General features: G+C 39.6%; 1 protein-coding gene and 1 non-coding gene across 2 annotated transcripts; both read right to left on the reverse strand.

Moving 5' to 3' along the window:
* Window positions 1-310: 310 nt before the first annotated feature.
* Window positions 311-15,113, reverse strand: LOC122822431 (transportin-2-like). Its single transcript, XM_044101086.1, has 25 exons — window positions 15,019-15,113; window positions 13,905-14,004; window positions 13,127-13,202; window positions 12,328-12,477; window positions 11,990-12,096; window positions 11,594-11,727; window positions 11,218-11,299; window positions 11,008-11,130; window positions 10,804-10,922; window positions 10,139-10,199; window positions 9,804-9,978; window positions 9,425-9,577; window positions 7,865-8,090; window positions 7,527-7,698; window positions 6,660-6,746; window positions 6,420-6,527; window positions 6,178-6,336; window positions 5,984-6,071; window positions 5,718-5,816; window positions 5,257-5,352; window positions 5,093-5,168; window positions 4,909-5,008; window positions 4,740-4,814; window positions 4,082-4,217; window positions 311-3,866 (listed from the first exon to the last, which is right to left on the reverse strand). The coding sequence occupies exons 2-24, from the start codon at window positions 14,001-14,003 to the stop codon at window positions 4,110-4,112; spliced, it is 2,673 nt and encodes an 890-aa protein (XP_043957021.1). The 5' UTR covers window position 14,004; window positions 15,019-15,113; the 3' UTR covers window positions 311-3,866; window positions 4,082-4,109.
* Window positions 14,086-14,153, reverse strand: LOC122822655. Its single transcript, XR_006369187.1, has one exon. It is a non-coding gene; the product is annotated as a small nucleolar RNA SNORD41 (small nucleolar RNA).
* Window positions 15,114-15,920: the final 807 nt, after the last annotated feature.

Raw genomic sequence — 15,920 nt, forward strand, 5'->3', positions numbered from 1 at the left:
TTTTATTGATGGCATCTATATGTTACCAATAGTGTTCATTTCATATCTGACATCCAAGGTTATTTTCACACAGGATCTACTTGTTTTGACACCTCTCAATAAATTAAATTATAACCTTTGGTATCTACTCAGGTCATTCTCACCCGATCAACATTTGGTTCATATTTTGGAACAATAAAAAGAGAGAAAAACGTGCATTAATTGCACCACACACATACTACTACTGAAATTTACCAGTCAAGGACATTTAATTCTACTAAGATGTACTTGCACTAGTAATTTATAATTCAAGGCAAAAAAATAACCCCAATTCCAGGATAATTCACGTTTTATTTTGTAGAAATTTAAAAGCAAAAAAACTGCTCAGTAAGTCTCTAAGAGTGGCATTCATTCCATATTGTTGTCAGGTGCCATGGCACATAATCCAAACAAGACAGGTTTCAGATGTTACTCTCAACACAATGATTGTTCTATACATTTATCATTTACAGTACAAAACTTTCAGCCAACTCAAAGATCTAAAAAGGAAAAGGTTTCCCCTCTTCACAATTACTATCCAAGGGTACATCAGATCAAATCCCACCTGCACCAGAGGTCAGCAAAAAAGAAATTAAATTCATTTGCCAAGCTTCAGAATAGAAAAAGGTTGATTTGTTTTCCCACATTTCTCCCTCAAATTATCTTCTGGCGTTGACTTGCCTTCAGCCCACATCAAATGTAACATAATCAGATGATAAGCTGTAAAACAAAAGAAAGCTTCTCTTTAAATAAAAAGAATAAAAAAAAACTTTTGAAATCCAAAAAAATTAAAAAATTGTGCACAATAGCACAAAATACATAAAACAAATCAAAATAAATAAAAAAACTGTCAAACCATAAACAAAAGAAAAAAAAATATAAGTGGAAAAACAGAACATACATGGGAGTTTACTTTTTTTTTATATATATATATATTCGAATTAAACATTCTACTATATTCGGCACAATTTCACTTGTGAGCGCTTGTCAATGCTTCCTTTTGCACCTCCAAATGAGCCGTGGTCTCACTGTGGTGCTGCCGAAAGTGGTTTCAGATTCTAAACAGTCATATCAGTAACAAAAAATTAATCTGTCACATTTGTGGAAGGAAAAAAAAAAAAAAAAAAAGAAAAAAAAACCACATTAACCTACAAAATGCATAATCCATCAACAGAAGCTGGCATCTCTTTATTCAATCAGGCAGGAATAGATTTCTTTTTATGAGATCACCTTCATCTTTGGAGTTTTTTTTAAGCAACCTGACAACCAAAATCACTTACTGTCTGGCAACCAAATACATCTGGGGGCTACATGAAAGCAGGCATGAGTCACTGTACTCCCTAGAACAATTTCAGAGTAGGGCTGGTGCAAAATTATCTCTAAGAAGTACTTCTGTAAACACCAACAGGCAAAGATCCACACACACTTCCAATGTAACCATCAACTATGGACAAGAACTTAAAAAAGATATAACCAATACTCCCACGGATAAGGTAACCAGTGTAATCTAAGAATTAAAATGACTCCCAGACGTAGCCTACACAGTATCAACAGGAGAACATATGGCAACAATCACTAGTTTGATAGGAAGCAGGAGCAGTACCATGTAAGTCCAGCAACCAAGCTAGAAAACTGCTAAAACTCTTATTGTTTAATATCAGGGATGCCTCAAACATTAATAACCAAGAATAGAGATGCACTGAGAGGGAGAAGGAAGAGGGAAAAAAAAAAAAAAAAAAAAAAAAAAAGAGTTGAAACTTGGATATCTGATATTTTCCCAGTCAGTGAATGTCCCATGTCTCTTAAGTGAAGATTACTCTAAAGCAGCCAGTTTCTGCATCAATAATGTTTCAATTGAATTCAGAGGAGGTTCTGCAACCTATTAAAACATATTTGGATTTTTTTTTCAGGCTGCAATAAAGCAAGATTGTATTTTTTTAATACATATGTTGACAACCTTTAAGAAACCTTAAAGTTAACATGTCCAATTAAAGTTTATTGGTCTCCTTTACCACAAAGTGCCACACGGTGGCAGTGCTGCTCTCCCAGTGTGGATAATTCATCTATCAAGAGCCACAAAGAAGCAAAAACAAGCTTAATATTCTGATGTGAAATTATTTTATTCTTTTTTTTACTCAAGGCTACCACCTCATAAGAGGCTGCAGTGAAAACTTTACATCTTGTTTAGTGACCAAAGCTAAAAAATAGCATAAATAGAACCTTACTTGTGTTCCCAAACACAGTAAGGTCTGACAAGGCCTTAAGGATCTACATTCTTTAGGGAATACATAAGGAGAAACTTGTTTCAGTAATGCTGACTGCCGACATACAATCTTTGCATTAAAGTAACAAATCTAGCACATATGGCATGAACCCTCCTCTTCTCACACTACAAATAACAGCCAATAGTAAGACTGGAATAAAATTTAAAAAGTGACTTATTATTTATTTTTAGATTGTATTAATTGGTTTTAAACCGAAATCAGAATTGGCTAAAACTAGTACTGGTGGCTGAAGAATAAAAACAACCGAGATTGGAAATTGGCCACAAAAATCTCTTCAGTGCATCTCTAACCCTGAAGTGTGAAGAGAGAGGCAGAAACCATTTCCGATGCATTTAGAGGTGCAGTGCCTTCTTCCTATGATCCTATTCATCCCCATTTAGGAGTTATGAATCTATGGCCTCGCTTAAGTCTTACTCTTAACTTTATTATCATTTTGCTTACAGCAGTCCTAAAAGTCACTTATCCAGAGAAGCTAACAACTTCAGTATATTATCACTGTATGTCTTACAATAGAAATTCTATTTCATCGGAACAGAAAAAAAAAGTGCATTTATACCAGTAGGAACTCGTTCTTGGTGATTTCTCTCGGTGAGTCCATTTCTTTAAATATACTAACAACAAAGCCACAGCAGCTAATACGATTCTTGATCTGCTTACAGTTTTAGCAATCTTGATGCATCAAACATGAACTTATTTCCTGTATTTATCTATAGCCGGTCTTAACGCAAACAACCTCGGTTAAAACTACAGGGGGCGATGATTAGAATTATCGGAGGGGACACATGAACCAAAGCAGCAGACGGCCCGAAAACTGACGATTAATGCTACAAATAAACGAGACATTCACGTGAACATGCAACTTAAAGCCTAGATTATGTGGATTATAGCATGTTGGAACTGGGTTGACGTAAACCTTAACTGCTTCTGTTGACGGGAAAGAAATAAAGTCCTACAGTTAGAAAGGAAATCTACAGATCAGACGGAAATGTACATATGAACAAAGATGCACGTTTGTGTGAGTGTGCATATAGAAAGGTCTATGCAATTTTCTTGGAAAAGGTGCAAAGGTTCTGTGCACATCATTACAAAGTAAAAGCATCCGTTTTCTGTTTTAACAGCTACATGTGAGCATCCTACATGCTTTGTAGTACTTGCTGGTTCGGATAATTACTTTTTGTACCTATCTGCCCCCCCCGCCCCTCCCATCCAGACGTCACTAACTTGTATGAACAAACGTGAAGACGGGGATCTGAACTCTGCCCCCCCCCAACCCCGCTGTGTTGCCCTCACCTACCCGAGGTCCCTGGATTGCGGTTGGCGAAAGTCACTTTTGAGTTTCTAGCAGTGAGGCATTTATTACGAGAGGTATACATATATCCCTGGTTTACCCTCCCTCAGCTACCGCCCTCATCCCACCCTCCCTCAGAGACAAACAGGGCGCAGGGGAAAAGGAGGCCATCCGCAGACTGGAGGATCGGGGCCAGTCGCATCCCTCCAGCTCCACTTTCTCCCCATGGTTTGGGCAGTGCAATGAGTTCCCCTGTTACCCTCCCCTTCATGAACCTGGAAAAAAAAAAAAAAAAAAGACAAAATGAGTCATTTTACGAGAAACTTCACTGGTGAGAAACACCTGCAGTGGTGAAAAGTGGGATTCTTGATCAGAATAATGAAATTGGGAACAAAATGTATCATTAGTTCTCAATGAGCGGGGTGTTTCATCACATCCAGAGGCCTTCGACCTGGAGAAAATGACTTTTCGATGGCAGAGACTTACTTACTTGACAGGTCAGTGGAACAAGGGTTGGATTAGACACCGTAGCAGGCTGATAGTCGCTCTTTCAACAGAGGGGGGAACTGCTCAGAGAACTGCTGCCAGTTCTCTTCTCCCACCTGGTCCTTGAAGCCATGCAGGATCTGGAAAGGGAAAAAAAACAAAAAAACATCTAAGCTCTTTAACATGCTTTCATAGTTGAATCTGCACTGGAAGGCTAATGGGCGTACATTTATGTCAGGTAATGTTGAACAGAACCAGAATGGAGAAGAAAATAAATAAATTAAATTGGATTTGCTATGGCGGTGATAAGTCATATCACACCGAGGTACATCTGGTGTAGGTATTAAGGGCAAATAGACAAATAGAGATAGGCCCCTCACAATAAAGTGTCCCAGTAATTATTGTGATAAGCAATAATATTGTTGATTTGAGACCATTTTCAAGTAATTTACTGATAACGGTGTAATAACACAAGTTTGCCCTCTCAAAGACCAATAAACTTTGAGAAGGTTTTGTGAAAAGAGGCTTGAACCACACTTCTCAGAATCACAATCATCCACACCTTGAAATCAGATTTCGAATGTCTGATGAATGATCATCACAGTGTGGTGAGCAAAGACTGAACAGAGAAAGATTAGGATTGCTCCTCATCTGTCACTTACCTTATAAAACATATCTCGCAGGTCATCTTTTGGATTGACCCATGAAGCCACAGCGTCACAGAAGAAAATAAAGTCCTGCAGAGATCAGATTTGTTCTCTTAACACACCAACATAGAACCGTTGTAGTTTTATAATCCGACATACGTCTAGCAGAAATAAATCACCTCACCTGTACAACTCCTGCAGGATTGACACCAATCATAACGCAGATTCCCCGAAAAGCTGAGTCCTTCTCCTCGTTATCTCTAATATTTCTCAATGACGTGCACCTTTTATAAAAAAATAAGAAAAACATCATCAACATATTTGTTTTAAGACAATTTCAAAAATAGAAGCTTTTACAAGTGACGCACCAGGGTCTGATGAAATGCTGCAGCTGTGGAGCCACTTCCTGAGGGCAGACGAACCCGAGTCTGCCGATCGTAATGGCTGCAGACGTGAAAACGCAACAAAACGCTTCAGGTCATCTGTTGGTCTGTCGAGAGCACAACTTGTGTGTATGGTTGATCGTGTGTACCTGTGTTTTCCAGCAGAGTTTTGGGTGTGTTGGGTCTGTTTATGATCTCCACCAGGTGAGGGAGCACCATGCCAACATACGGCTGCATCTCTGCACCTACAGAGAGGAGAAAGAGCAGAGAAGACAAGTGAAGACAACTGGAACAAAACAAAATTATAAAATCTTCTACAATAATGGATTTATGAACTTCTATAAGATACTGATATTCATATCCTATAGATACAAATGCATAAGAAAAAAGTGCAACACAGTTTCCAATCAAACAAGAAAAAAATGATCTTACAAGACTAGAGACCCTAAACTAAAGGAATGAAGTATTCAGTATCTGGATCAGAAAATGTTTTGGGAACAAAATGTATCATTGTGTATCAATGAGCTGGGTGTTTCATCACGTCCAGAAACTGATCACTTTTTAATTAAATACATAAATGAGTCATTTAAACCAGGAGCAGCGCGCTCACCCATTTGCATAGAGATCTCCCCGATGGCCCAGGTGGCGTTGTTACACACAGAGATAAACTCTGGGTTCAGGTTGAGCCCCAGGATGGGCATAAACTCAGCTGGAAGTAGGCAAAGCACACAACAGTTACAAAACGATAATGCCATTTATTTTCAGGCTTCGTTGGTTAAAGACGAGCCATGTATGACTACAGCAGATACAAACTTATTTCTATTTATTTATTATTACACTTATTACATTTATTTACTCCAGATTAAAGTGACTTACCAATGCAGGGCTTCACATGGAGGAAGCAGGCCTTGGTTAGATCCCCCAGCAGGGCGAAGGAGCTTTGTCTCACTTCAGGCATGGTGTCCTGTGACAGAACCAGAAAAATCACTGTTACACTTAAGAGTCAAAAATAAATAAATATATCCAATATCTTAACCACAAAAGTGAAGAATAAAAAATTCTGTTCACACCTGCATGCACTGAAAAAGAAGGGTCATTATGTTCGATCGAGCCACTAGTTGCTCCACGTGGCCACCGAGACCCTCGGCAAGTCCACTCAGCAGATCCAAGGCCACGATCATAAAATCTTTGTCTGGAGCCTCGTACTGGTCAGGATGCTGGTTATACATCTGGACAGACAGGAGAAGGCTTATGCTTCACATGTGTGGAAACTCCTAAGAAAAATGTTTAGAGACTGTTTTTGGGTTCTCACCATCGCCTGAGCAAGAGTCTTCTGGACTAACGTGACGCAGCGCTGATAAACAGGCTCACAATACGGCAGGAAGCCACTCTGCAGCGCTGTCGCTACGGACGACAGACACTGGAAGAAAAACAACAATTTAGGGGTTTGCTTAAACCTGCCAGTAGCTAGAAAACTCTCGTTTAATTTATGATTTTGGTCATTTGAAAGGACTTGCATGAGAAAATATATTTTTACCCAAAAGATACTCACCTCTAATAATGGGAAAAGATCCTTGTCTTCATCTTTTAGCTGATTCCACTTTGCTATTAAAGGGGGCATCAGCTTCTGAATGTACTCCTAGAAAACATGCCTCTGATTAGTGATGAGTAAATAAAGCAGTGAAAAAACAAACTAAGTCTTACCACTCCTTTACTGTAAGCATTAAAATTACATGCTGCCACCATTGAAGGTCTATTAACAGATCAGCCCACAGTGGGTTTAGCATGTCTTCACAAGATACATTTGCTTTGATGGGACATCCAGAGATAAATTCTCCTGTTGGATTCTGAACTACTTCCTCCATCAAAGCATCTGCAGCAAATCAATTACTTTTATCCATATTAGATATTTTTTTTAAAGGGAAATAAAAGCAGGCTAGCTGGAAATCAGTCTTTGTCCAGAAAGGCATAATCAGTGCATTTCTACTACAAAACTCTGTGCCTGGCAACTAAAGAGTCACAAACTTTATAATATCTGGATAAATTTTTTTTATGAATCATTCAGTCTTTCGCCATGTGAAGATGGTGATCACTTTAAATTAGCAATTTGTAGAAATTGGTAAAACAAAATTTTGCATTTTCAAATCCTTTAGTTTTTTTTCCTGGATTAGAATAGTGCTAAAGTAGTTATGTCCTAGTTTGTTTTTCCGTTGGAATTGCAATTTCCTCCAACAAGACGCACCTTCAATGGCAACACTGACGAAACACTTGCAAATTCACAGACAAGAGTCAGCCCATTATTCTCTCGTCTATGCAAATCTAAACGCATCGTCTTAAATGGACTGAAATAAAAAAACTGAGGTTATAGAGGTAAGAAAGACCAGACTTAAAGAGGGGGGAAAAAATAAAAAATACTTACAGGTTGATTAAGATGGTGACCCACTGAATCTGCCAAAGTCCCGATAGCGTCGTACAGGATGAGGAGATTCTTGTGTTGGTACTTCCCAAAGGCAAACACCAGAGTGTCCAGGATGAAGCTCAGGTAGGGGACCAGTTCTGTGCACGCCTCCTCCTCCAGGGTGGCAAAGGAGCTGAAAACCCAAGATGGAAATTCTTAATTTTTCTCAATTCATAAAGTTTAACACAAGCAGAACACACATCAGAGGGAGAAAAAAAAAGTGTATCACTGTTAATCAATGTGCAGAAATGATCGTGTCCACATAAAGAGGAGCGGAGGAGGAGAGGAAAGCTGCTCACCTGCAGGCGGCCTCCTGCACCCTCTTGTTGCTGTCCAAGATGCGCTTCAGGAGCTCAGTCATGAGGGGTTTGAGGTAGGAGTCTGGGGGCTGGGAGACCACCCAATGCGCGTAGCGACTCAAGGTCCAGCAGGCGATGGAGCGCACCAGGGCCTTCTTGTCGCTTAGACTCTGGATGAGGTGAGGGATGAGCTCAGGCAAGTAGGGCACCATGCCCTGCATGCAACCTGGGGTGGGAAGGGAACCACAAGAACAGGAGAAAATTTACTTTTACAATCAGACAATAAACGGAGCAAATTGAAAGATGGTGGATGCAAACAGTGATTTCTTCATGAACTGTTGTAGATGTCTATAAACATTTTAAAACAGAAGGCACCCCTCACTGGTTAGAGAAGCAGTGAAATCAGCTGGTTAGCAGAATCCGACAACTACAACACAGGGTCAGCATTTCTGATGTCAAAACTTCAGCATGGCTAAAGCACTGCTGGGCCAAGTCTGAACAAATGCTCCACTGCATCATCTAGAGTCATTAATTATTCAGTATCTGGATCAGAAAATGTTTTGGGAACAAAATGTATCATTTTGTTTCAATGAGCTGGGTGTTTCATCATGTCCAGGCACTGATTAGCTGAAAATAAAAGGACCAAAAATTTAACATTTCAATCTTTTTTTTTTTGATAGCTGAACACACCATGGCCAGCAGCTACAAGGTCTTGGGAGCTGAATTTGTTGACTGCTTTATGGAAATCTCAGAGTTCAAAGGGCAATCTTTTCCATTTTCCAGGGAATACACACAGATACGTTTAGGTACAGATAGCCACGCTAACCGCTAATTCAAAATGCAATTGAAAGACTCAACTATTTATGTTGATTTTAAAAATATTAGTAAAACATTATATAGCAGTTAAACAGCTTTTTATAGATCAAAAGGTCTTAAGATTTATTGAAGAAAAATATAAATGATTGGAAATAAACTTCAAAAATTCTGAGTGATGCATCTCTTGAATACATAAATATGGATGTGATTCTGCAAGGCTGATGCTGCCATTAAAATAAAAAAAGTTAAGTTACTTAAATGGGCAAATGTCATGTTAATAAAGAAAGCCGTCATCTGTAAATAAGATACAGAGGTGTAAGAGATTTTAAACTAAGCACTTCAGGTGAGACAAAACTACCAGGATATAATTCACTCAATATAAAATGATCCATATATCAAACAGCCACACCTCTTAAAAAAAAAAAACAAAAAAAAAAGTGTAAATTCATCCACACAAAAAAAAGTCGATTTAAAACAAAAATATTGCACTTAGAAGAGCTATGAACACCTTAGTTTTAAGTTTTCATGTTCTCGTATTTGAAATTTATCCACTTTTAAGTTCAACACATCGATGTCTGTTTACTCTGTGTTTTACAACCTGTAAAAACAACAAATCCCATTCCATTGATTTTCTCCTGAACACCACAAAACAATCAAATTTGTCCTGCATGTAAACAAAAACTGCACCCTTTCACAACACGGACTGAATGCCGCAGCAACAGAAGGACATTCTGCTAATCTGACCTTCAGCTATGGCTCCAAGCACCAGGATGCCAGACTCCTTGATGACCCAGTCCGGATGGAAGAGCAACCCTTTCAGAAGAGGCAGAAGGTGAGGCAGCAGCTCGTCACGGAACACGTTGGCCAGAACATCGAGTGCTGCAGCTGAACACTTTCCTAATTTTTGAAAAAACAAAAGGAGGGAGGGAATAAATCACATAATTATTTAAGTATACAGACAAATTAACAAGGGATGTTTATGTTTTCACCCTTGAAAATCAATTAGGTTGGTTCAGAAATAAATCACTTACTTTTACTAAAATTGCAATGTGAACCAGACTGAAAGCTTGAAAAACACACACATCCTTTTCTGACCCCACTAACTAAATTTCTCAATACTTACGCAGGTTCCAGTCAGTCAGCGCGTCATCATCGTCATCGTCATCATCATCTTCGATGTCTTCGTCCTCCTCTCCCTCCCCTCCTTCATGCTGCAAGGTGACGGTGCGCGACTTGTGGAAGCGGGGCTTGATGTCCTGCTCGCTGTCCGGCACCGCCTCGTCTTCCTCTACGTCTCCCTGAAAAACCAGGATGTACCGCGTCAGCGCCAAGCTGCTCCGTCATAACAAGCTCTTTGCAGTGAAGTCAAACGTGAACGCCTCAGGAGCATCAGCAAATGTGTAAGACCCCTTCAGACTCTGTGTGCTGCATCTGCAAAGTATCAAATACTATTCTTACCTTCAATAGTATGATGTCGATCTCAGAATACTTCATCCCATTTACTAGAACAGGGATCAGTCTAAAAGAGGAGAAGAATGAATTAGTGAGTAGAACAGCAGCTAAAAGAAGAAGAAAAAAAATCCACTTCTTGAATTTTATGTTTTGTGATTTTACTTAAAACTTCAAAGCATTTTCTTGGGACTTTAGGTGACAGACCAATATAAAGTAGAGAAAGGGGGACGTTGGTGCTACAATCGTTGTGAACAATGCCACTACCAGGTTTACCAATTGGATTTAGATTTGACTAGGCCATCCTAACAAAAACATGCTTCGTCCTGAAGGATGTGAACGATATCAAGCTTCATCTATCCAATCTGACCAGCTTCAATTGCATGAAGAAGCTAAGCAACCTCATAGCCTAACATTGCTGCTGCCACCATGTGACTGAATGCGTTTTGAGTGCAAATAGAACTGGTCAACCATGAACCACTTTCATATCCCACTTCTGAATCCGACACACAACCACCCTTTCAGAACCTACAAGATGATCCAAAGAAAACCAGGATCAGGTGATGATTGAATGAAAGAAACTTTGCTTACAAATTACAAGCTTTCAGTGACCTTTATTCCCCAAATTCAACAGTAAACCACTAGACTACACTAATAGTGCAAATGTTACTCACTGCACCAGATGTCCAGACAGCGCCTCCTTACAAATTGGTTGCTCCGCTAAAGTCAACCAGAACTCGCAGGCTTCCAGAGCCACGTTCTCATCAGGATCCTGAGTCCGCTGCAGCATATACTGTAGGAGATGGAGAAAACAGAGTTCATATGTCGACCCATATGGACGAAACGTTTGCTCAGCTTCTCTAAAGCCGCCTGCTCACCTGAATGATGCTGTGCATATGGGGGATTAGACGGTCAATGCGGACTTCCAGCAACATGACCAGCGCTCTGCACACGTTCTTACGGACCTCTGAGTCTTCGTCTGCTGCCAGCACAAACAGACTCTGAATGACAGAAGAAGAAATAATGTTAAGGATGCAAACTGTTTCCAATGCATACACTGATTTAATGACCAACACAAGCTAACTAACCTCTATAAAGGTGTCGATGTTGTCCATGAGTGCCTGGGCTCTCCCAATGATGAACTGGTTCACGCAGGCGATAGCGTGGGACCTGCAAGAGGGAAAAAAATACATCAGTTTCAGCATAACAGAAAGATTTTTTTTTACAAACAAATATAACCTTTTTCTGCACTGAATAAATATGTTTTCCCTCATTTAAAACATTCTCAAGTAAAAAAAACAAACAAAAAAAAGCAACTGCTTTAAAAGGGAAACAGAGCTGCTGACAGATGGCTAGTTCTGATCACAGCAAAATGTCAGGATTTACTTTAGGAACTGCAAAACCATCTGCAACGTCTCCAACTGCATGAGACACACAAGTAGCATTTCCTGCTCTCTCCTGTACCTAATCTTTGGACTGCAATGCTTGAAGAACTGAAGAAATTTAGGTATCATAACGTTGAGGGGCCTGTTCAGAGCGTCGCTGTCCAGCAGCTCCGACGAGTCCTCGCAGATCTTCTGCAATGCCCCAAACGAGCCCTGAGACACGGACATACACAGAAAGGCTGTCAAATCAAACGCAAACATAGACGGAGACACAGAGGAGAAAATGAGACGAAATCAGAAGATCGACGTAGAGAAATAGGGATTAAAAGCACTGCACACATTTCAACTTTCAATCTGATCGTTAAACTGTTCACAAGTTGGTCTAAAGAGGTACAGCTAGCCATCCGTGAGTAGATTTTGTCTAAAATATTTTATTAATATCAGTTATTAAAGTCGCAGCTCTGTAGGTACTGACCTCACAAGTGTTGTAATCCTCCGAGTCAAGCAAGTTACAGAGCTGTGGCAGCAGCTCTGGCCATGATTGCAGCTCTCCTTTGGAGGCGATCGTAGTGATGAGGATGCCTAGCAGAGCAGAGAAGTCAGATTATACAACAGCCTCCAATCATGTTTAAAAATCGAACATATGGGTACAGGTTTAGCAGCAGTTCTGGATCAGACAGTATGAATACAAAGACCTTCACGGGTACTCAGAGGTTTTAAATGCATCATGTCCAGACAGTAACAAAAATAACAAGAACAGCAAATTAGCATCGTTCAGGGAGGTGGGGGGAGAGACAAAAAAAAAAACCTCACCAATGGTGGCCCGGATAAGCGGAGACGGATCGCCGATGCTGTTGAGGCATTCCCGCTTGATGAAATCAGAAACTCCTGAAGGAAAGTTCTGGTAGTGGGCCTTAACATTGTTCTTCAGTATCAGACCACTCAAAGAGCGAGTCGGCTCATCTGAACAGAGAAGAAATAAAGATATTGGCGTACAAATCGGGTGAGAGGAATACAATAAAGTCAAAAGTCACTTTTAAAGAATTTACTGATTTATAATTTAAGAAAAAATTAAGGGCATAGAAAGACAGACATAAGACTTGGCATTGAGTCATCTTGTTTTATTCTCTGCCAAAGTTACAGATTCAGCTGATTTAGTTATGTTCTGTCTTTGTATACATTCTAATAGAGTGTTTCCCATCCCTGGTCCTCAAGCCACACTGCCCTGCATGTTTTAGGTATTTCCTTGCTTCAGTCCAGCTGATTTCAATTGATTACTGATTAACAGGCGTTTGTTGAACTGCAATCAGTTGAATCAGGCACATTAAAGCAGGGAACCCTCTAAAACATGTAGGACAGTGTGCCTTGAGGACCAGGATTGAGAAACACTAAATTCAAGTATAGGCACAGAATTAATTAGAACTGAATCAGTGTACTTCAGACCTGTTGACATTCCTACGTGTAGAAGAATGTCCCCAAACATGATTAGTGAAGCAATTAAAGACATGTTGACAGCTTGCAAAAATCATGTAGGAATTAATAAAACATGACATAAGTTCACCTTCAAATTCCTGTAGAAGTGTTTGAATTCAAACAAACGCCAGATGCTTACCTTCAGTTTTCAGTCTAGTGAGGACAAAGATGAGATAGTTGTTGAAATCGGGGAACTGATTGAGTTGTTCAAGTTTCTAGTAAAGCAGTTAAGGACAATGTTATTCACCAAATCAGACGAAACACTCTGAGGAACTATCTAAAGTTTAGAAGCTCAAGCTTTGTTGATTCAGACAAATCTGGTGGTGGCTGGTTTATATTCAGCTCCAGACTGTATTATTTAATTTCCCTTTAGGATTAGGTATTTTTGAATTAACTGAGTTCATTTGACAAGGAGTTAGTTTAATTTCTAAAAGCAGCATTTGCAGGTGTATGACTGCATGTAGACACAGATATAACCAACCAATCTTTTGACAAAATTAAACAGCAATGATTTTTAAAGATGTTCTATCACTATCAAAATGCATCACAAAATAGTAAGTCTATATCATCCATATTTATAACTTTTAGATAATCTCAGCAACAAGGGATTAATCTACAGTAATTTTTTTTTTTTAAATACACATGGACACTCTGGTTTAAGTAATGCTACCAAAATTTATAGCCAATATAAGAATGCCAAATTAAATTGTGAGATTAATATAAATTTTTAGTGGAACTTTCATGGGCTTCCCAATGGTCACAAAAAAAAATCAATTGCAGAAACACTACAGAACATTTTAAAACCCTTTCATGGAGCTAAAGGAGAAATCAGAATCTGCTCAAATTTGTATTGGAAACTGGCCACAAAATTCAGATGGGTGCATGTTACCCCTTAAAATTACACTGCAGCAGGATACTTGTTGGACTGCTCTTTGTGTGACAGTGTTGGGCGACTGGGAGTCTTTAAGCAGCTGGAGGACCTGCTGGAGTCCCTGTTCATCTGGCTGCCACTCCATCCTGTTGACAAAGAAGCAGCTACACTTCAACATGTGTGGCGAGATGCACGTAAGACGCAGAATATGGTGAAAGCATGTGGTTTCAGATCAGACAGTATGAATACAAAAACCATCAGTGGAGGTCAGGTGGTTTTAATGCATCATTTCCGATCCACATGTATAGTCAGGCTAGCAACAAGCTAAAATCTACAGGCACCAACGCAGCGCTGGCTCAAGTGGGAACAAATCCTGTCTGCTAGCAAATGGGTTTTAAGTAGAACATGTTTGCGGCACAAAAACAAAGCCATTATACCACACGACCAGCTAAAATCTCCGTGACCCGGCTTAACCACCTCATGTTAATCCTATCCCCGCCCCCACGCCACCCGGTCCGCCAGTCCACGCAGCTGGTCGCAATATTTTTGCCCAAATTTCAACGCGGAGGTTGCCAGCGGGTGGGCCAAAGACACGCGGGTCATCGGAGACGCGTGCGAAGAAAAGTTATGAGGAAACAAACGCGCTACGACTGAGGACTACCGCGGTGCGACCATCAGAAAGAATATAATGGCACGTTATCCTGACTGAATAATACACTGGTAGTTTAGCATGTGGCATGTTTTAATTGATTTACTTAATACAGCAAACCTGATGCTGCAAAAGTTGCCCTTCTACTTCAGGCCTACACGGTGAGGCAGTTCCCCCGGTGTGCTCACAATGTGCCCCGGGTTGAAACTAATAACTCCCCCCACTGTAACACAAACAGACCCGATCGATAATTATTCTGAGAACCAGAAGTTCCTAACACATGTTTAACGTTACGCGCTACTGACACAAATTCAGTAGTGATTTTAAAAATTAGCTGAACACGTTTTCCCGGCTACCGTTAGCCGCTAAGCTGCTAATGCTAAAATAACTAGCCGTGCTAACGTCGACATTCATTTTGATCGTTGCTTCATCAACATGTCTTCTAAAATGCAGTGCGAACGACGTAATAACATACTTTGTTGAAAATAAGCCCCTCTGAAACTGTACCTACAATATTGATTGCAAAGTTGTATAATCAGTGCTGGGCCGCCCGTCTTCTGCTTCGTATCAGTTCAAATGAGCACGCCGACTTAAATTGACATACAGCGGCTTCCGTTAAGCACAGGATTTCAGATAGTTAAAGTCACGCGAGATTATGTGAAAAACTTGTTCTAAGAATAAAATAGTCTTCCCATTTTTGTAAACTTTTTCTCACAAAAAAAATAAAACGTCTCTTTATTATTAAGTGTCATTACTGGTGTTATTTGGCTAATAAATAAATGTATCTTAGGTGATTGTGACATTTTAGATTTTTGTATTGTAATAACGGTATCTTCCAAATGTCTTAACTTGTAACTTCCTTGAAGGAATATTTTGTTTTTAAGCATCTGGGAGAAGTCTAGTGTACTTCAGAGAGATTGTTGTGACATGGCTTATTACATCTAAGTATGTCAGAGTATGCCACTTTTGTGTATAACCTAAGAAAGCACAAAATACAATTTTCTAATTAATTTATTAAGGGGGAAAGCTATCTAAGTTGATCTGAGTGGTCATAGCACCAACAACTCTGTCATAATGGAGTTACTTACAGCCTTCAGTATTTTCTGAGGTTACAGATTTGCCTTACTGGCTAAGTGACATTCTAAAGTCTCAATTTTCATGCTATTAAAAAAAAACAAAAAAAAACAAACAGTTAGGGTAAAAATAAAAGCACATCTAATCTATTAGTTTTGTTTCGAGAATAAACCTCTTAATTTAAAGATAAGTCAGGTGCCAGTAACAAGTCCAAACACATTTTGCACCTTGATCAGTTAAAAGCAACAGCTTTGCTGATATTTGCATTGGTTGAGGTTTTGTTGTTGGTCACAGGTTCAAACACTGCATGAACCTGAAAACCTGTAAAATTAGTAGCCG

The sequence above is a fragment of the Gambusia affinis genome, linkage group LG19 (genome assembly GCF_019740435.1).
Source record: "Gambusia affinis linkage group LG19, SWU_Gaff_1.0, whole genome shotgun sequence".
NCBI lineage: Eukaryota > Metazoa > Chordata > Actinopteri > Cyprinodontiformes > Poeciliidae > Gambusia > Gambusia affinis.

Bases quoted from the DNA above. Each gene is read 5' to 3' on its own strand.
- LOC122822431 (XM_044101086.1), bottom strand. From the start codon at position 14,003: ATGGAGTGGCAGCCAGATGAACAGGGACTCCAGCAGGTCCTCCAGCTG. The intron at 5,009-5,092 runs GTGCGTCACTTG...TTTTTATAAAAG, and splicing joins CAGCATTTCATCAGACCCTG to GTGCACGTCATTGAGAAATA. The intron at 4,218-4,739 runs GTAAGTGACAGA...TTCCCTTTCCAG, and splicing joins TGCGAGATATGTTTTATAAG to ATCCTGCATGGCTTCAAGGA.